Raw genomic sequence first — 21,812 nt, forward strand, 5'->3', positions numbered from 1 at the left:
TCCTGTGAAGTGCCCAATTATACGCCAGCGGCGCTAAGCACGAAGCACACGAACAGTGCCTGTGTCTGACGTGTAGGTGTATTTCCTGTCCCGCGGGTAAAAAACACTCTCTCCAATCTGGGCCTCTCTCTCTCATACTCCCTCTCCCTTCTCCATTGTGGCCGCGCAAGACTCCAACACCATCATCAAGGTTGCTGACGACACGACGACGATGAGACAGCCTATAGGGAGGAGGGCAGACACCTGGCGGTGTGGTGCCAGGACAACAACCTCTCCCTCAATGTCAGCAAGACAAAGGAGCTGGTCGTGGACTACAGGAAACGGAGGGCCGAGCACGCCCCCATTCTCATCGATGGGGCTGTAGTGGAGCGGGTTGACAGCTTCAAGTTCCTCTGTGTCCACATCACTAAGGATCTATCATGGTCCGTACACACCCACACAGTTGTGAAGAAGGCACAACAGCCCCTACCCCCAATCCATAAGACTTCTAAACAAGACTGCTAAATAGCTAATCAAATAGCAACCCACACTACCTGTATTGACGCGTTTTTGCACTAACTCTCTTGCACTGACTCTACGCACACACAGTGGACTCTACCCACACACTCACACATACTTACACTGACACTCCAACACACACATACACTCACACATAACATGCACACAGATGCATACTGACGGCACACACACTTTCACACTCACCACATACGCTGCTGCTACTGTCTATTATCTATCCTATTGTCTGGTCACTTTACCCCTACCTACAGTTGAAGTCATAAGTTTACATACACCTTAGCCAAATACATTTAAACTCAGTTTTTCACAATTCCTGACATTTAATCCTAGTAAAAATTCCATGTCTTAGGTCAGTTCGGATCACCACTTTATTTTAAGAATGTGAAATGTCAGAATAATAGAAAATAATTATTTATTTCAGCTTTTATTTCTTTCATCACATTCCCAGTGGGTCAGAAGTTTACATACACTCAATTAGTATTAGTATGAATTAGTATGAATTTTGGCCTATTCCTCCTGACAGAGCTGGTATAACTGAGTCAGGTTTGTAGGCCTCCTTGCTCGCACACGCTTTTTCAGTTCTGCCCACAAATTTTCTATGGGATTGAGGTCAGGGCTTTGTGATGGCCACTCCAATACCTTGACTTTGTTGCCCTTAAGCCATTTTGCAACAACTTTGGAAGTATGCTTGAGGTCATTGTCCATTTGGAAGACCCATTTGTGACCAAGCTTTAACTTCCTGACTGATGTCTTGAGATGTTGCTTCAATATATCCACATAATTTTCCTTCCTCATAAAGCCATCTATTTTGTGAAGTGCACCAGTCCCTCCTGCAGCAAAGCACCCTCACAACATGATGCTGCACCCCCCCCCCCCCCCCCCCCGTGCTTTACGCTTGGGATGGTGTTCTTCGGCTTGCAAGCTTCCCCCCTTTTCCTCCTAACATAATGATGGTCATTATGGCCAAACAGTTCTATTTTTGTTTCATCAGACCAGAGGACATTTCTCCAAAAAGTATGATCTTTGTCTCCATTTGCAGTTGCAATCCATAGTCTGGCTTTTGGAGCAGTGGCTTCTTCCTTGCTGAGCAGCCTTTCAAGTTATGTAGATATCGGACTCGTTTTACTGTGGATAAATATACTTTTGTACCTGTTTCCTCCAGCATCTTCACAAGGTCCTTTGCTGTTGTTCTGGGATTGATTTGCACTTTTCGCACCAAAGTACGTTCATCTCTAGGAGACAGAATGCATCTCCTTCCTGAGGGGTAGGACGGCCTCGTGGTCCCATGGCGTTTGTACTTGCATACTATTGTTTGTACAGATGAACGTGGTACCTTCAGGCATTTGGAAATTGCTCCCAAGGATGTACAAGACTTGTGGATGTCTACAATTTTGTTTCTGAGCTCTTGGCTTATTTCTTTGGATTTTCCCATGATGTCAAGCAAAGAGGCACTGAGTTTGAAGGTAGGCCTTGAAATACAACCACAGGTACACCTCCAATTGACTCAAATTATGTCAATTAGCCTATCAGAAGCTTCTAAAGCCATGACAACATTTTCTGGAATTTTCCAAGCTGTTTAAAGGCAGAGTCACCTTAGTGTATGTAAATATCTGACCCACTGGAATTGTGATACAGTGAATTATAAGGGAAATAATCTGTCTGTGAACAATATTTGGAAAAATTACTTGTGTCATGCACAAAGTAGATGTCAATTAGCCTATCAGAAGCTTCTAAAGCCATGACAACATTTTCTGGAATTTTCCAAGCTGTTTAAAGGCAGAGTCACCTTAGTGTATGTAAATATCTGACCCACTGGAATTGTGATACAGTGAATTATAAGGGAAATAATCTGTCTGTGAACAATATTTGGAAAAATTACTTGTGTCATGCACAAAGTGTCCTAACCGACTTGCCAAAACTATAGTTTGTTAACAAGAAATTTGTGGAGTGGTTGAAAAACGAGTCTTAATGACTCCAACCTAAGTGTATGTAAACTTCCGACTTCAACTGTAGCTACCTCAATTACCTCGTACCCCTGCACAGTGACTCGGTTCTGGTACTCCCTGTATATAGTCATGTTTATATATTTATATGTACATATTCTTATTCCATCCCTTTAGATTTGTGTGTATTAGGTAGTTGTTGGGGAATTGTTATATTAATTGTTAGACATTACTGCACTGTCGGAACTAGAAGCACAAGCATTTCACTACACTCGCATTAACATCTGCTAACCATGTGACCAATAAAATGGGATTTGATTTGTTCTTTTTACTCATTATTGTTATTCGTTATTCACAGTGTTTTTAGTGTCACTATTTCTAATTCCTTTTTTATTTTTTATCTTTAACTCTGCATTGTTGGAAAAGGACCGCGTACGCAAGAATTTCACTGTCAGCCTACAGCCGCTGTTTACGAAGCATGTCACAAACACAATTCGATTTGATCCCTCTCCATCTCGCTTTATCTCCCTGTCTCCCTCTCTCTCTCCCTCCCTCCCTCTTTCTCCACTCTGGGCTCATAAAGTAGTCCTTTATTCCTGACCCCAGACAATGGGAACCCTTATAGCCCAGCCTAGCCTTGCCTAGCGCAGCAGTGCAGTACAGAACATCCAAAGAACACCCACAAGGACGAGAGGGCCGAGAGGAACGAGGGGGCCGAGGGCACTGAAGCTATTCAGCCATCCATCCTTGGAGATGGCATATCAATAATGCTGTGTGGTCGAGATGTGTTTCAATCAAACAGTCCTCGGTCCGAGGGTAAGGGATTCTACTTTGGGCGACCTTCGTTTTGAAAGCTCTGGCAGAGGGATACTGTATAATTTACTGAGCGGAGTTGAATTGAATACGGGCTGCCTTGGTTCTGGCTATACAGTAGGCTTTTGTGAATGTTATTCAAAGGGCATCAAATATATCAACTATGCAAGTGGAATTTGACTACGTAAGTGGAATGCAAGGCAAAAATATGTGAATATCCATATGTTTTTATCAATGTACAATCTCAAATATTCAACTGAGAAAGATTTTTCAAACTTCAGTCCTGGCATTAACATTCCCCGAAACCGAAATATTCCGTCAGAAGCCATGGTCAGTCAGAGAGACTTGCGAAACAGAGGGATGTGGAGAGGAATACAAAACCGGAGGAGAGCCTCATAAAAACATCAGTCAGTCTGTTAGTTCCCTCCTTCAGAAGAAGGCTTTTAAAAAAGACCAGCCTTGTGCCAGACTGAAGGACACAGGCCCGTTCGCAGATGCCTCAGAGGTTCCTCAAATGACAAGGCTACTCATCATTAGGGAAGGGACTTTTTCCTAACTGGGAAAAAACTCCACGTACTAATCACAACCTAAACTAAAACGTGCGAGATTTGATATGTTGAAGATCTATGTCGGATTAAAGGAGTTTTCAGTGTCACTATTACTATAAAGCTGATATAAGAAGCAATAGAAGCTCCCATCAATGTCTTTGGCCTTCCCAGTGCCCATGAGCAACCTTAGTTCCTGTTCCAACTGGTTTCCTTTCAGACGCCTGGAAACAAAATAGTTGACTAACTGGTCATAACTGAAACATAAGCGGAGAGTCACTATATTAACGTGACTGTAGACAAGCCAGGACGGTCCAGTCATGTGCCTGACTAGTGCTAATGACTAGGATGAGTTGTTTTGTAATCAACAGGATGTGGGAAGGTACAGAAATGTCACGCCTTGGGTGTGATGTGCGGTGGGCATTCTATGTTTTGTATTTCTGTGTGTTTGGCCGAGTGTGGTTCCCAATCAGATGCAGCTGTCTATCGTTGTCTCTGATTGGGAATCATACTTAGGCAGCCTGTTTTGCCACCGTAGTTGTGGGTAGTTGTCTTTGTTAGTGGCCTGTATAGCCACTGAGAGATCTGAGAGACAAGGCAAGAAGGGCCTTCTATGCCATCAAAAGGAACATAAAATTCGACACACCAATTAGGATCTGGCTAAAAATACTTAATACAGTTATAGAACGCATTGCCCTTTATGGTTGTGAGGTCTGGGGTCCGCTCACCAACCAAGATTTCACAAATTGAGACTCTGCATGCAGAATTCTGCAAAAATATCCTCTGTGTACAACGTAAAACACCAAATAATGCATGCAGAGCAGAATTAGGCCGATACCCGCTAATTATCAAAATCCAGAAAAGAGGCGTTCAATTCTACAACCACCTAAAAGGAAGCGATTCCCAAACCTTCCATAACAAAGTCATCACCTACAGAGAGATGAACCTGGAGAAGAGTCCCCTAAGCAAGCTGGTCCTGGGGCTCTGTTCACAAACACAAACAGACCCCACAGAGCCCCAGGACAGCAACACAACTAGACCCAACCAAATCATGAGAAAACAAAAAAATAATTACTTGAAACATTAGAAAACAATTAACAAAAAAACAGAGCAAACTAGAATGCTTTTTGGCCCTAAACAGAGTGTACACAGTGGCAGAATACCTGCCCACTGTGACTGACCCAAAATTAAGGAAAGCTTTGACCATGTACAGACCTTGCTATTGAGAAAGGCCACTGTAGGTAGACCTGGCTCTCAAGAGAAGACAGGCTACAAAATGAGGTGGAAACTGAGCTGCACTTCCTAACCTCCTGCCAAATGTATGACCATATTAGAAACACATATTTCCCTCAGATTACACAGATCCACAAAGAATTCAAAAACAAATCCAATTTGTATAAACTCCCATATCTATTGGGTGAAATACCACAGTGTGCCATCACAGCAGCAAGATTTATGACCTGTTGCCACAAGAAAAGGTCAACCAGTGAAGAACAAACACCAATGTAAATACAACCCATATTTATGTTCTTTTTTTTGCACATTTGCACATTGCACACTATTTGCACATTGTTGCAACACTGTATATAGACTTTGACATTTGAAACGTCTTTATGCTTTTGGAACTTTTGTAAGTGTTATGTTAACTTGACTTAATTTTTTATTGTTTATTTCACTTTTGTTTATTATCTATTTCACTTGCTTTGGCATTGTAAACATATGTTTCCCATGCCAATAAACCCCTTAAATTGAGAGAGAGAGAGAGAGATAAATAAAAGAGAAAGAAAGCGAGAGCCAGAGTGAGAAAGCGAGAGAGAGGGCGAGCAAGAGAAGAGGGAGAGAGTGATAGAGAGAGAGAGAGAAATTGAGAGAAAGCGAGAGAGCGAGAGAAAGCGAGAGAGCGAGATAAATAAAAGAGAAAGAAAGACAGAGAGAAGAGATGAGAGAGAGAGAGAGAGAGAGAGAGAGAGAGAGAGAGAGAGAGAGGAGAGGAGAGGAGAGGAGAGGAGAGGAGAGGAGAGGAGAGGAGAGGAGAGGAGAGGAGAGGAGAGGAGAGGAGAGGAGAGGAGAGGAGAGGAGAGGAGACAGAATTAAAGAAAGAAAGAGAGAGACTACTCTCTTCTGCCCTGTCAAAAATGACCAACCCTTTCATTGAAGCTGAGAAATTGGGGGGAAATAATCCAAATGATTAAAGTAGGAGATGGTTCCCTGTTGTGAGATTCTAGTATCACTTGGAATGAATAGTCTCTCTATTACCAGTTAATAGCTTCTTCTCTGCATTGGCAACACACACACACACACACACACACACACACACACACACACACACACACACACACACACACACACACACACACACACACACACACACACACACACACACACACACACACACACACACACACACACACACACACACACACACACACACACACACAAAGACTACAGTGGGCACCCACTAGCACTAATATATATCCTGTTACCAGTGCCTTAATGCATTCATAAACTCACTGAGTTAGAAAACACATTACAGTGTACTCTAAATGCAATTAAGGGTTGTATTACCTTACTCATTCAACCGAGGCCAAATGTCTTTATTTATGCTACACTCTGGTCCTGTGTCACCAATACACAAAACCCTTAACCTTAAAGAGAGGTCAGAGGTCAAAGGTCATGGGATATTCTACACGTGTACGGAGTGCTAACTACTTCTGGTGCTTTTGTCTAGCTACACGGCGTGGAACTCTCCACCCTCACAGTAGCTGGAACTGAACCCACAGCGGTGGCCTTCTCCACACCACACTGTAACCATCTGTGCCATCGGGACAAAGTCAACTAGCTCCCGTCCTGTAAAACCATTACGTCAGCCGCTGTGAATAACAGTTGTGCAGCTTCTGCCTGTGGATATAGAGAGGTGCTGCCCAGGGATGGAACAGACGAATGAAAGAGACGGAGAGATGAAAGACAGACGTTTCCAGTGTATATCCTTTCTCCTGGCATAAGGGCTTAGTTAATAGTTAATAACATCCCCTTGTGTGAGGGTATTAAGAGAAGACCAATGGTTGTTGGCAATGGTAGTCTCTTTGACTACAGCCGTGTGTCTCAGCTTTGAGGTGGAAGCGTTGCCCTTAATTAACCACAGATCTAGGATCAGAGTATCACATCCCAAACATCTAACCTTCAGGAGGATTTAAAGAAACATCTGACCCTGGACTAGTGGTTAGGGGCAACTTGACCTACTCTTGTGTCTATCAACGACATGAAGAGATCCTCAAAGCCAGCTATATTAACAGTTGCATAGCCAGATGTGCTGGACTGAAAACGAGTCATTATTAGCCTATATCAAGGTTTTAACAGGTCTCTCTTGCAAAACATAGTATGTCAGTGAGACAAACCTGCATAAATAAATGCTGAATAAATAAATAAATGCATTTGGTTGTGAAAGCTGCTTTCTCTGACAACACAATAACTATAGCCTTAGTTTAGGGGACGTTTGGCCTCTTCACCGAGTCTGAGGACCTCTGCCCTTCTCAATCAGAAAAGCTAACAAAATCAATCTTTCTGTTGGTGACTGAGTGGTTCTGTGTGAAACCATCCACAACCCATTAGAGGCCATTAGCTCCCAAGCAGCAATTTGAACCCCTTCTGTGTGTGTGTGTGTGTGTGTGTGTGTGTGTGTGTGTGTGTGTGTGTGTGTGTGTGTGTGTGTGTGTGTGTGTGTGTGTGTGTGTGTGTGTGTGTGTGTGTGTGTGTGTGTGTGTGTGTGTGTGTGTGTGTGTGTGTGTGTGTGTGTGTGTGTGTGTGTGTGTGTGTGTGTGTGCTCACCTATATCTCCTCATAGCCTACATTTCAGCAGTGGAACCAAGATACAAACTTCCTCAGTCAACCCTTTTTATTATTCTACCTTTGCTTTATTACAAATTGGGAGTAATCACTTCCAAGGGGGAGGCTATATTCCATTGCACCCACTGGTTATCAATGGGACCTTTGAGGGTCGGAACCTTCCTCCCCTGATTGAAAGATAATTTCCTGTCAGGCTGCACACTAAGGCTATTGAGATCAACCCAAGTCTTTCTCTATGTATGGCTCTTTCATATTGACAAGAATGACCGAGAGACCCCAAGACCTATGCTGCTACTCTGCCTATCAGCTTGTAAAGAGCAGGGGTGTAAAGAGTGTATATACATATATATATATATATACACACACACACACACACACACACACACACACACACACACACACACACACACACACACACACACACACACACACACACACACCTCAACCTGCAGGGTCTTTACTGCAGCAGCCCAGCTCCCATTCCAAAGAAAATACAGGTCTAAACTGAAGGGTAGTTTTGGCATGTTAAACACAAGAGTCATGTAAGCTTATATGTGAAACGCTCCAACAGTCACCACACACACACACACACGCACATCACCTGAGAGTCCCTCGGCAGGCCGCTATAAAACATGCTACAGTACATTAAATTACTATATAACAGCCTGTCAGCTCCTTGACGTTTTGGGGCCAAGGCAGAGATGTGTGTGTGTGTGTGTGTGTGTGTGTGTGTGTGTGTGTGTGTGTGTGTGTGTGTGTGTGTGTGTGTGTGTGTGTGTGTGTGTGTGTGTGTGTGTGTGTGTGTGTGTGTGTGTGTGTGTGTGTGTGTGTGTGTGTGTGTGTGCGTGTTGTAGCACTACTGCGTCTCTGAGGCTACAAGAGATACAGACCATACCTCTCCCCCACTCCCAGACCAATTACTAAAACTCACATTGATTCATTGACTCAACCATGTGTGGAGAATAGTAGTGCAGACATGTTTTTACAGAATTATCCCTCACAACGCTTGGAGTATAAAGGGACAGTGAAAGCATACCATTTTGAGATAGAAAAATAGAAGTTCTGATCTGCTATGATTCTGTCTCAATAACACCAGATGTTTGGATAGAAATACATATATCCACCGAAGAGTGGATTGGGGCGGCAGGGTAGCCTAGTGGTTAGAGCGTTGGACTAGTAACCGAAAGGTTGCAAGTTCAAATCCCCGAGCTGACAAGGTACAAATCTGTCGCTCTGCCCCTGAACAGGCAGTTAACCCACTGTTCCTAGGCCGTCATTGAAGATCAGAATTTGTTCTTAACTGACTTGCCTAGTTAAATAAAGGTAAAATTTAAAAAGTGTAGGAGAGGACAGGAGAGAGTCAACATTACCTGAAGGTCAAAGAATTTGCTGTATCTCCTGTAGATTATGTGGGAGGTGTTGTCAGAGTATGTGACATTGATGAGATACACCTGCAATGAGAGAAAGTGCATGGTTAACACTGTGGACACGACATACCAAGGCAACAACCCCTGCACTTCAAAGGTCAATGACACGCACATATATCTGTCAAGGCGTAAAAGCGGGGGAACATTATGGTGATCTCATTCACCTTCTCTACACATTGACCCTCTGCACTTCCTGCCCCAGCCATGAGTTACAATTACAACAGCCATTCCCATTCAAGTGGATGGGGCTTTGTCTGAGGCGCTTTGTTCCTTCCAGTAACTATATTTATATGATAGATGACGTATAGAAACCGACCGTTATGTTCCAGACCCGGAGGGTTGGTAATGTAATTGATGCTGATATCATCTCCGCTTTAATCTAACATACCGGAACATAGGAAAGATATCAAGGAGTCTGGAAAATTCCCATAAGAGAGGTCAGTCAGGAGGGTTGAATGGGTTGGACCTCGGGTTTATGATGGATATCTACAGAGGAAGTGTTGTGCCAATATACAGTAGGATATCTGGTGAAATGGCTATTTGAAGTCACAAAATAGCAAGCAACAAACATAAGTTTGAAACTTGACTGTTAAAATCAAGGCTAACTGCTACTGAACATAGCCTTTCACAGTTCTAATATGCTATAGTACTGAGGACATTGAGGTTAGGTCACAAACCTAAACCATTGGCCCTTTGGCTTCATTTTTCTCAGCCCAATCTCTACTACAAAAACACACAATTTGTTTACGTTCATATAGTTTCCATATACTTCATAATCATAAAGCATGTCAAACATGTTCACATCTGGCGTTTACTGAAAATCGGGGCAAAGATTGCTATCAAAAACAGCCATTGTCAAATAATTGACAATCAAATAAGATTTTGTCAGCCAACCAAATAGGCTAAATGAAGCTACAGCACTGTGTAGGCCTATGGTTTGTGTGTGAGAACTAAATGTCGTCGACTTGTCAATATAGGAACAATTCACCTCATGAAATATTGCCATCTTCACTATGCCTATAGATGAAAATCACCTCATGATATGTTGGCCATTGAAAATCAAGTTCCCTTTGTGATGTGTCAGACACAAGTGTTTCCCTAATTCCCTGGCCTACTAGCACAGCTAACCCTCGTCCTAATACATTTTACACACTGGTCCCTGCAGCAACCTGCCAAGAACAGTCATAACAGCTAGCCTTAGAAGAATTAGCCCAAACAAAAGAGACCTGACGTAAGAGGATCAGCCACTTGAAACAAAATACTCTCCCAAGAACAAAGCTCTGTGTTAAAAGGCCTTGTTGCTGCTGGAATGACACCAGCTATTGCTGGCTAGCTTCCAACGCTAGTGTTTTCACAATTCTCACCCATGGAAATGTTACGCTAACGTCCAAGCCACTGGAAGTATGTCATGCTAATGCTAAGCTAATGACTTGATAGTGACTCCATAGGGTTAGTGTCAACGGCTTGGTTTGATTTGTATTGTGTTACCGAGTAGGGGCTCCAGCACTCGCCTTTTCACTCCCATGGCAATGTTATGCTAAAATCAAAGCCACTGGAAGTCTGTTATGTTATGCTAATGACCTGTTAGCGACTCCTATGGCAATGTCCACTTGAAGTCTGCCATGCTATGCTATGCTAGCTAATGATGTGTTTGTGACTCCATAGGACTTCACTCTTTCAATGGCTTGGCTTGATTTGTATTGCTGCTGCCAAAGTCAGTGGTGCTGGAGGGTTAGTGAATGTATTTACTGGAGTCTTTACAGAGTCTGTAGTCAGACAGTTAAGTTATTCTGTAAGTACTTCACATGTTGTGTTCCACCTTCAGTGAAGTAGGCTATCCTTTATCAGAAACACTATACACCACCAAACATTAAACCATATTTTTACAGCTCAAGAACTAACAAGAAACTACGTAATGAATCAAACCGGAAAGCCAAAACTAAGGGAGGTTAGATGAATAAAGAAAGTGTTAGTGCATAGCAATCCACAGAGATATGGACTTTATCTGACACCATTTCCCTTGGAGGGTCTGGAAGAGCTGCACGCTGCATGGTGTGTGTGCCTAATACCTCTAAGCATGGTGTGTGTGCCAAATACCTCTCAAGTGTGTGTGTGTGTCTGTGTGTGTGTGTGTGTGTGTGTGTGTGTGTGTGTGTGTGTGTGTGTGTGTGTGTGTGTGTGTGTGTGTGTGTGTGTGTGTGTGTGTGTGTGTGTGTGTGTGTGTGTGTGTGTGTGTGTGTGTGTGTGTGTGTCCACCTCAAGCAAGTGTGTGTGGGCTTGCCCTGACTTCCAGAGAGTGGGTGTGTTGTTCTATAAATGCGTTTGACCTGAAAGGCATGTTGTCCTCCTCCCTCCTCCACCACCCGATGCCACTTGGCCGCTTAATTTGACCGTGGAGCAAAACCTCTCTGGGATGTGCCAACAGAGGGAGGGAGGGAGGGAGGGAGGGAGGGAGGGAGGGAGGGAGGGAGGGAGGGAGGGAGGGAGGGAGGGAGGGAGGGAGACACGAACTTAGTTATAACGATCCCATCCCAACCAGCAGAACAGATGGATCTGTCCTCATAGGAACCACAATGAAAAACAGAACTAGTCTATCCACACCACACACAACCCACGCCCAAAATATCAAGCTTAAAGCTAATGCCCTCGTCCAACCTAAAATAGACTATATCATCCCTCGGGCAGTGAATGGGATTGAATGTGAGTTAACAGCCTAGTACAGCCCATCACTACCTGAAAGCAAAACAAACCTATACTGTAGGTGTCACCTCAATTATATTTCTGGATTGACATAGGATTGACTGTGAAGAATAGTGCTGTTTGACAGCTTGAAACGGGTTTTTTTCAATCGACTCTCAGATGATGGTAAAGAAATTCCAGCAACGTTTTAAAATAGCATGTCGATGCATTGCAGGTTGACTCATGGTTCAAGTACAGCCAGTCGTGAGCGCCTGATGGTCCACACAGCCAAAACACTCTGGATCATTATTTTAGAGGACCAAACACACACACACACATAAAGTTACTCACTAATTGTCAGTTAGAGGGAGTTAAACCTGTGTAACATTAGAAAACAAATCTAACACATTTGAACAACACAGCGTTATAAGAGTGAGTTGTCTTCACAGCAACAGAAGGTGTGCTGATGGAATCCCAGATGGTGTGTAGTCACGCGTTGCTGCACCGTTCAAGTCAAGATAAAATCCTGGCCTTGCCATACGGTTAGACATTCTTCAATAGTATGCATGTCTGGGCAAATCAAACAATGTTGCAATTCCAAAACAGAAAACAAAAGAGACAATGTAGACAAAACAAAAAAGTTTACAACATTTATAAATACGTTTATACATTACCTTTACTGCATAACACCCTCTATTCTACTACACTGTAGTTCCTTGGTGTCCACATTACCAACAAACTAACATGTCCCAAGCACACCAAGACAGTCATGAAGAGGACACGACAAAACCAACTGCACCATCGAGAGCATCCTGACGGGTTACATCACCGCCTGGTATGGCAACTGCTCGGCCTTCGACCAAGGCACTACAGAGGGTAGTGCGTACGGTCCAGTACATCACTGGGGCTAAGCTTCCTGCCATCCAGGACCTCTACACCAGGCGGTGTCAGAGGAAGGCCCTAAAATTGTCAAAGACCCCAGCCACCCTAGTCATAGACTGTTCTCTCTGCTACCACACGGCAAGCGGTACCGGAGCGCCAAGTCTAGGTCCAAGAGACTTCTAAACAGCTTCTTCCCCCAAGCCATAAGACTCCTGAACATCTAATCAAATGGCTACCCAGACTATTTGCAATATCCCCTTTTATGTTGCTGCTACTCTCTGTTTATTATCTATGCATAGTCAATTTAATAACTCTACCTACATGTAAATATTACCTCAATTACCATGACTAACCGGTACCCCCTGTATATAGCCTCGCTATTGTTATTTTACAGCTGCTCTTTAATTATTTGTTACTTTTATTTATTTATTTTTTGTATTTTTCTTAAAACTGCATTGCAGGTTAAGGGCTTGTAAGTAAGCATTTCACTGTAAGGTCTACACCTGTTGTATTCGGTGCATGTGACAATTAAAAATGTATTTGATTTGTACTTACAGTACACAGAGAACCCAGATTTAACACCATTAAACATTTCCTTCACTCTTGGCAATCCAGTCGTAAACCTGTACTGGTTGGCACGCTAGCCCTAGCTTCTAAAGATCAGCTGTTACCATCAGACCCACCTCTTGGTTTGGCATCCTGAACATTTAACAGCTAGATGGGTGGGGGAGATTTATGGAAACAATGGACCCAACCTAAATCGTAAATCACTGTAGCAGACTACATAATATATCATATAAATAGGAGGTTAAGATAATTATTTTGGATATAAATGGTGATTCAGTTCATTAATGTTATTTTAAGTATTTATAATAGTTTATTACAATATAATTACATGCATTACTCTCTGGATACCCCGTGACATCAGCAACCAAAGGAAATACAGCAACGATATATTCTATTCTGTCTATTCAATTTTTATTATTTTCTATTCTTCTGCACTCATGTCAACAGCTAAAGGGGTTTGATGATACATTCGAAAACAAAGAGGGAAAGTACATGCATGTACAAATACAAATGAATCAACCAAGTTTGTGTCCCAGACACCCAGTGTCCCAGATCTAGCAAGAGAAAGCCCTTGTTCGTCATCATCTCTTGCTGTGATGCAAATGGTTTTAGCTCGGGAGACAAAAGTCTCATTCATGTCCGGCATTTCGGAGAAAGACGAATAAGAGCAAATTGGATCTCTGGTTATTTCCATGAATCAACCGTGAATCATAGGCTACACAGCTATGATTAGCTTAGTCAGCTTTTCACAAATTACTCACCTTTTCCCACCACATGTAGTGACTAGCAACCACAGTGTAAGACTCTGAATAAACCAAACTATAATAGTTTATGTCTACGAATGGAGAAAATGACTTACTGTCTCTGTAGAACTCTTGCGTTTCCCAGTTTCCTAGTTTAAGAGTGAGGGAGGCTAAGCAGAGGGCTTGGTGGAGCATAGACTGTGGGCCTAGCCACAAAATTACACCGAACCCCGCCTAAAACACTATACTTAACCTAACGTATAAAACAGAAAGGCATTACATACTGCCAGCCAGATGACTTTTATATGGATTATGCGTGGGGATTGAATGAAGTACAAGGATGGAAAAACCATTCGCTTGAGAATAGATCTAAAGGGAAATCCACTTTCCATAGTAACCACAACTAAGCTAATAGAGACAGATTTATTAAAGGAACAGGTGAAAAGAGGTTACGGACGACAAGACAGCTTGAAGACGTGCGCATGTGTGTCTGTGGCACCTTAACTGGGGAGGACGGGCTCATGGTAACAGCATAAATGGACTGGTATCGAACTCAACAAGCACATGAGAAGAGGAGATCCACACAAGTGGACGACAGGAGGCTGCTGAGGGCGTCTCATAATGTCTGGAATGGGGTAAATGGAACGGTATCTCAATCTGTTTCATTCACGCCATTCCAGAAATGATTATAAGCCTCACTCAGCAGCTTCCTGTGGTCCATGTGTGTGTGTATCTCCGCTTCTCGTTCACCAGGTCATACTGTACCAAGAAAACTAAAACAACCAGCCTGGCATCTAAGTCTAACTTTAACTAGAGCAAGGGCTTTGGTTTGGCAGTGGCTCTATGGTGGAAAACCCCTTTAATACAGGTTTGCAATAGCTCTGCCAATATACTGCCCTTGATCGCCCACCAACCCAACCACCCCTCCTAAAACTGTGGTCACTTCCAGTTTTTCACGCCCTTCGCCTCTCTCTACCTTCTCTACCCAGGGCATAGGAAGCACAGGCCTCCTTTCTCTCTCTCTTCCTCTCCCTAACCACACTCTTAGAAAAAAAGGTGCCATCTAGAACCTAAAAGGGTTCTTCAGCTGTCCCCATAGGATAACCCTTTGAAGAACCCGTTTTGGTTCCATGTAAATCTCTTTGTGGTTCCATGTAGAACCCTTTCCACAGAAGGTTCTAAATGGCACCCAAAAGGGTCCCACCTGGAACGCAAAAGGGTTCTATCTGGAACCAAAAAGGGTTCTCCTATGGGGACAGCCGAAGGACCCTTTTGGAACCCTTTTTTCTAAGAGTGCAGCAGCCAACAGGAAACAGGAAGTGCAGGCCTGGACCAGGCAAACAGAAGTTTTTCTGAGAGGGATAAGGAAAAAGCGGAAAAGTGTCCATTCAGCTGTCATTTCCTCCTCTCTCCCCTTACCTCTCTCACTCTCTGCTTTCAGTCGTGTCATGTACAGTAGAACGATTCACATAGAGTTGTTCATTGTATCCTGTTTTAATCAGTACAGCTCGGTTACGCAATCCTAGAGGCCTCACTTTGAAATTGCCACATTGCTCGACTACACACACAGTGAGGTACAGTTGCAGTATACTGTACGGCCAATTTCTCACGGTAAGGGCAAGGGCTACCATTGCAAGAGCCACATATTGCCCACACATGTTGTCCGTCTTCGCATCGTGATTCCTGAATGTGTCGACATACAGAAATAACATGGAGCCAGAGGCAATGTTTCATGTGGTTTACTGGATATCAAAAGAATGGGATGTGCTACAGTACGTATTTTATATTGTAAAAAAAAATACAAAAATAACTGTTTGTACATGTTGGTGATGATTAAGACGTGTTGCCTAATACACATCCCATCTTGTAATAATCTGATAGTTTTATAGTAATCATAAAGACTTAGGCTGAAGAAGACTTTCTGTTCACTGTTCCAGACAAATAAAGTTCTCCAAAGTGACTAGACAGCATCTGTCTGTAGTTGAGACATTCAGCAACATGTGTTCAGGGCTCCAGTAATAACATCCACTAATCCCTCCTTTCTATTTGATTTATTTAACATTTATTTAACCAAGCAAGTCAATTAATGACACATTCTTATTTATACTGAACAAAATTATAAACGCAAAACGCAACAATTTCAACGATTTTACTGTGTTACAGTTCATATAAGGAAATCAGTCAATTGAAATAAATTCATTAGACCCTAATCTATGGATTTCATATAACTGAGAATACAGATATGGATTTGTTGGTCACAGATACCTTAAAAAAAAACCCGGGGCATGGATCAGAAAACCAGTTAGTATCTGGTGTGACAACCATTTGCCTCATGCAGCGCAACACATCTGCTTGCATAGAGCTTATCAGGCTGTTAATTGTGGCCTGTGGAACGTTGTCTTCAATGGCTGTGCGAAATTGCTGGATACAGGCAGAACTGGAACACGCTGTCGTATTCATCCTTCCAGAGCATCCCAAACATGCTCAATTGGTGGCATGTCTGGTGATGCAGGCTATGGAAGAACTGGGACATTTACAGCTTTGTTTCAGAACTTTCAATTCTCCGGCAACAGCTCTGGTGGACATACCTGCAGTCAGCATGCCAATTGCACGCTCCCTCAAAACATGAGACATCTGTGGCATTGTGTTGTGTAACAAAACTGCACATTTCAGAGTGGACTGTTATTGTCCCCAGCACAAGGTGCACCTGTGTAATAATCATGCTGTTTAATCAGCTTCTTGATTTGCCACACCTGTCAGGTGGATGGATTATCTTGGCAAAGCAGAAATGCTCACTAACAGGGATGTAAACACATTTGTGCACAACATTTGAGAGAAATAAGCTTTTTGTGTTCATGGACATTTCTGGGATCTTTTATTTCGGCTCACGAAACATGGGGCCAACACTTTACATGTTGCGTTTATTTTTGGGGTCAGTATACAATGACGGCCTGAAGAGGCAGAACGCTTCATGTGGGGACAGGGGATAAAACATGGTTCAAGACTATGTAGTACAAAACGGACAACACAGACAGAAGACACTGGCAACAGCACAAATACAACAGCAAACAAACAGTAGATGTATGTGTGTGTGATTCAAAACCACATGCTTCCTTACAAGGCAACGCAAACTAGTGACATCGGGAGACAACTAGAAACAACTACATGTCTCAACAACCTGTTCATCTATTTGCCCTTTGAACTCCTCCAGGGACACCAGGTCCTGTAGTTTCATGTTGGCTTGGAGGGAATTCCAGATCAGGGGGATGAGTAATGAAAGGAACTTTTTCCACGCTCTGTTCAAATTTGACCAACTGTTTGCATAAAACAAGATTGAGATGTGAGCTTGTATGAGTTCTCATTTCGAGCTAGAAGAGAGGATAGATAAAATGGCACACACAATCAAATGTAACGCACACACACACTCCTTCACCATACACACACTCCTTCACCACACACACACACACACACACACACACACTCCTTCACCATACACACACTTCCAAGGCCTCTTGTTCAGTGACGGGGCGAGCCTGTGTGAACAGAGTACAATGACTTCACTGACGGCAGACGTCAGCACAGCACCCTGACTCACACACATACAGACACCGCTCTCTTTCCTGCTGGACCCTATCGTCGTCAAACTGAGGAAAGCAACGGGCCAAGCCTAAAAGCCCGGCCTAATAAAAACCCTTGAATGTGATTCTCTCAGTGAGCAGTAACCATTTGAAAACAGAGACCTTTTCACTCGGGTCATCATTCTGTTTTTGATGACTCAATAAATATTCAAGTAGGAAACAACCCCCTGAAGGGCTGTTTTACGATGCTGAACAACAACTAGCACGGCTGGTTCTGACTAAAGGGACGCCCAAAAGGTTTCCAAGTGTTGTTGTCTTGATTGAGTAGCGGTGGCTTCATTTGAAAAGCAAATACTGCTGGATTGCTACCGGCTCTTTAAACACTCATCTCACCTGAACAAGAAAGAAGCGCTGTTGTAATATTTTCTGTGTCTAAGCAGATGTGTCCCCCTGGGTCACATGACCACTTCAGCCCTGACAAAGACTTGTGTCTCATTCTCACTCTCTCTCTGTGTCTCTCTCTCTGTGTCTCTCTCTCTCGGTCTCTCTCTCTGTGTCTCTCTCTCTCTCTCTCTGTGTCTCTCTCTCTGTGTCTCTCTCTCTCTCTCTCTGTGTCTCTCTCTCTTGGTCTCTCTCTCTGTGTCTCTCTCTGTGTCTCTCTCTCTCTCTCTGTGTCTCTCTCTCTCTGTGTCTCTCTCTCTCTCTGTCTCTCTCTCTCTGTGTCGCTCTCTGTGTCTCTCTCTCTCTCTGTGTCTCTCTCTCTCTCTGTCCGTCTCTCTCTCTCTCTCTCTCTCTCTCTCTCTCTGTGTCTCTCTCTCTCTCTGTGTCTCTGTGTCTCTCTCTCTCTCTCTCTCTCTCTCTCTCTCTCTCTCTCTCTCTCTCTCTCTCTCTCTCTCTCTCTCTCTCTCTCTCTCTCTCTCTCTCTCTCTCTCTCTCTCTCTCTCTCTCTCTCTCTCTCTCTCTCTCCTCATAGGATAAGCGTTTCCAGCTGTTTTCACAAACAGAGTGTTGAGATTGGTGGAGGGACAGAATCTTTCTCTCTCTCGCTCTCTCTCACACACACATACATACACACAAGCACATATTTCTCTCATTCACACACACACACACACACACACACACACACACACACACACACACACACACACACACACACACACACACACACACACACACACACACACACACACACAGTCTGGGGATTACTCCCTCCAGTTTCTTCTCACAGTGACTAGCTAGCGGTGATCCCAGGGGCATGGTTGCAACGGAAACTAGGCCAGAGAGAGGCCCATGAGACTGCACAGCCCCAAAACACAACTGAACACAACACTGGCCTGGGAATCACCAGCAACAACTAACAACATGCAATACATGTAGTATGTCTAATGGTTGAGTAGGTCTATGTGGATCTGATGGCTGTTGGTGCATGATGTTCCTTGCAGGTTAGGTATAATATATGGTCTGTAAGCTACGACATCCCAAAAGCCTGCATGTGTGTAAATCTTAAAGAGATATTGATGTATAAGCACACTACAGGCAAATTCTGAAAATATAATATATTTGCCTGAGTGCATGATTATTTCAACAGCAACATGGAGTGTTTGAGTTGACAACATCTAGTATGATCATATTTAATGAGATTGATAATAACTTGTTTGTTAGCTATGTATAGAGTCCCACGAGTCTGGAGTGTAATGAGATATTGATTCGTATGCTTGCTGTAGGCAAAGTTCAAAAATATCCCTTTCCCAAGAGTACAGTAAGCTGCCTTGAGGGATCCATAGGTAGACTACAGTAGCTGTGTGTTCAATTGTACAACACAGAGGATGACTACTGAACTTATAGATGAGTTCATGATAAACATGTAAGGGTAGTCTTTCCAATCGTTCACTTTGGCTATTGCCTGCATGATTCTAAACAGGAGGTACTGTACTAACAGTGAATCCGTCTCATTAAATTTGTTTTAGCTTGAATTGGCAATATACTATGTCAGGTCTTGTGATTTATAATATAAGATATGCCATTTGGCAGATGCTTTTATCCAAAGCGACTTACAGTCATACGTGGGTACATTTTACGAACGGGTGGCCCCGGGAATCAAACCCACAACCCTGGCGGTGCAAGCGCCATGCTCTACCAACTGAGCCACACTGGACAACTTACGTCATAAGTAGTATGTCATACCACCATTTATGACAACGGTTGTTATCGTTCTCATGACATAGTCTCTACAGATGTGGTATTCTAAGAAACTCCCTAGATATACAAAACGAGTCTATATTAGTTCCAGTTGAATAATGCATCACAGTTCGGGTTCCCATGTTATTGAAAAAGATATGCCACAGTTGAAACCTGTCTTTACTTATAGTGTCTGTATTGTCACTAGTTATAACCCTTCTTTACGTTCATTGGTTAGGCTATAACACATTCAAATGAATGGCAAGAATGGCATATATGTTCTAAGAGGCCAGTGCCATACACAGAATATATCATCTCCTACACAATTTGATAAACGGAGATATTGATTGGCAGACTGAATCAATAACTCATGAATCATTGGCTAGTTTAATCAAAACTGTGATGAGCTGCGATGACTGGTAGAGGCTAAAAGTGGTGAAACCTTTCACCGTGTATTCTATTCATAAAGAGATACAGAATATATAAGGTAGTCATTGTAGTTCGGATTTTGAATGGACCCAGGTAGGTAGATAAAGGTTGAGGGGGGGTTATCCTACTCACGTAATGTTTGGACGGATTGCGCCGCTTCTCCACGTCCACGACTTTTACATCCAACACTGTCCGAAACTGCATCTTGACGTTGGAAATGGCTACAGCGTACACACACAATAAATACAATATTCCAGTTCCTATAGTAGGCTATAGCCTCTGCAGTTCAAGAAACGTTGGAGAAGAAGAATTCAATAAGGACATTCATTGATTGGGTTGTCGATTCTAGCTAATATTCCCGGCGCAAGGAATCAAATGTCTTGCCTTGAGTATGCGTAATATACCCAGATGCAGAATATATCATAGTCCCTATCAATTGAGAATATATCTTTATATGGCTAAAACATTCTGCCCGAAATCCGAGATCTTCACGTTGGACAAGGCAGGCTGGCAAGCGGTCGCATGCTGAGAAGGAGGTCACCTCAAATAGGAAAGTGGAGCGAGTTCCTTTGTGTTGGACCACAATACCTTCGGCGAGGGGTGCATACCTGTAGGCTATATAGGGTCGGGGTAGACTGAAAAAAACACCGAATTCACCGCCAAATGCCTCCAGAAGCAAGCAAGGCGCAGAGCAAATCTTTTTTTGGGGGGAGGGGGGGGGGGGGTCTAGTGGGATGGGCTTACTTGTCGTGCGTCCACCAGTGGGATGAAGCACTTGGGGTAAACTGTGCTAGAAGGTTGAAGTCCCATTCCAACTCATAGTTTATGGAATACTTGCATGTAGTTCTGTGTATCTTGGCATTGTCTATATGTTTGTAAACATTTAGATATGATGTTGGAAAAGATGCGTAATCATTGTAATAATCTTCACAAGCTGTAACGTTTCCTTTTAAAGTGTTCCCAACAGTGGCTACAATATAGCTGATGGGCTTACTTGTCGTGCGTCCACCAGTGGGATGAAGCACTTGGGGTAAACTGTGCTAGAAGGTTGAAGTCCCATTCCAACTCATAGTTTATGGAATACTTGCATGTAGTTCTGTGTATCTTGGCATTGTCTATATGTTTGTAAACATTTAGATATGATGTTGGAAAAGATGCGTAATCATTGTAATAATCTTCACAAGCTGTAACGTTTCCTTTTAAAGTGTTCCCAACAGTGGCTACAATATAGCTAATGACAAGCAAAATGTGAACGTCACACTGCACTTGGACCATGGAAGGATACGTTTTATGAATGTGATTGGATTCAGCATAACAATTGAATTATCTCCATTATCAAAAGCATTTATGGTTAAATAACCATTATAAAGGCTACAAACAGCTATACCAACCTATTTGTTCCTTAGGCCTAGATAGCATAAACTAGTCCATATATTGCTTCTTATGCCTCGCAGTTTCTATGACAGCGGTGGCAACTGAGTCATAAGACGCTATAGGCTGCTCTCATCAATAGCTTGGACGTATGGATACAGATGTTTCAAAGTGGACCAATCAGCGATGGGCTGCATCGCGGTGCATATTAAACAACGAAATACTGCCCCCGTGTGCAAAATGAGCATATGCTCCAAGTTGAATTCTATATCCAGGTATTATACACATAATTTAGACA

The 21,812-nt window shown here is 43.0% G+C and overlaps 1 protein-coding gene across 5 annotated transcripts in view; it reads right to left on the reverse strand.

Moving 5' to 3' along the window:
- Positions 1 to 20,818, reverse strand: part of LOC139567741 (SH3 and PX domain-containing protein 2A-like) — a 138,587-nt gene extending 117,769 nt beyond the window's left edge. For 3 of the 5 annotated variants that reach the window (XM_071389204.1, XM_071389201.1, XM_071389200.1), the window contains exons 1-2: positions 20,276 to 20,817; positions 9,031 to 9,111 (exon numbers count right to left, since the gene is read on the reverse strand). In XM_071389204.1, the coding sequence (XP_071245305.1) occupies positions 9,031 to 9,111; positions 20,276 to 20,347 (153 nt within the window). In that variant the 5' untranslated portion in view covers positions 20,348 to 20,817. Of the gene's footprint in view, positions 1 to 9,030; positions 9,112 to 20,275 lie in introns of all 5 variants that reach the window. The other 2 variants (XM_071389202.1, XM_071389199.1) reach the window with 1 other exon arrangement.
- Positions 20,819 to 21,812: the final 994 nt, after the last annotated feature.

The sequence above is a fragment of the Salvelinus alpinus genome, chromosome 2 (genome assembly GCF_045679555.1).
Source record: "Salvelinus alpinus chromosome 2, SLU_Salpinus.1, whole genome shotgun sequence".
NCBI lineage: Eukaryota > Metazoa > Chordata > Actinopteri > Salmoniformes > Salmonidae > Salvelinus > Salvelinus alpinus.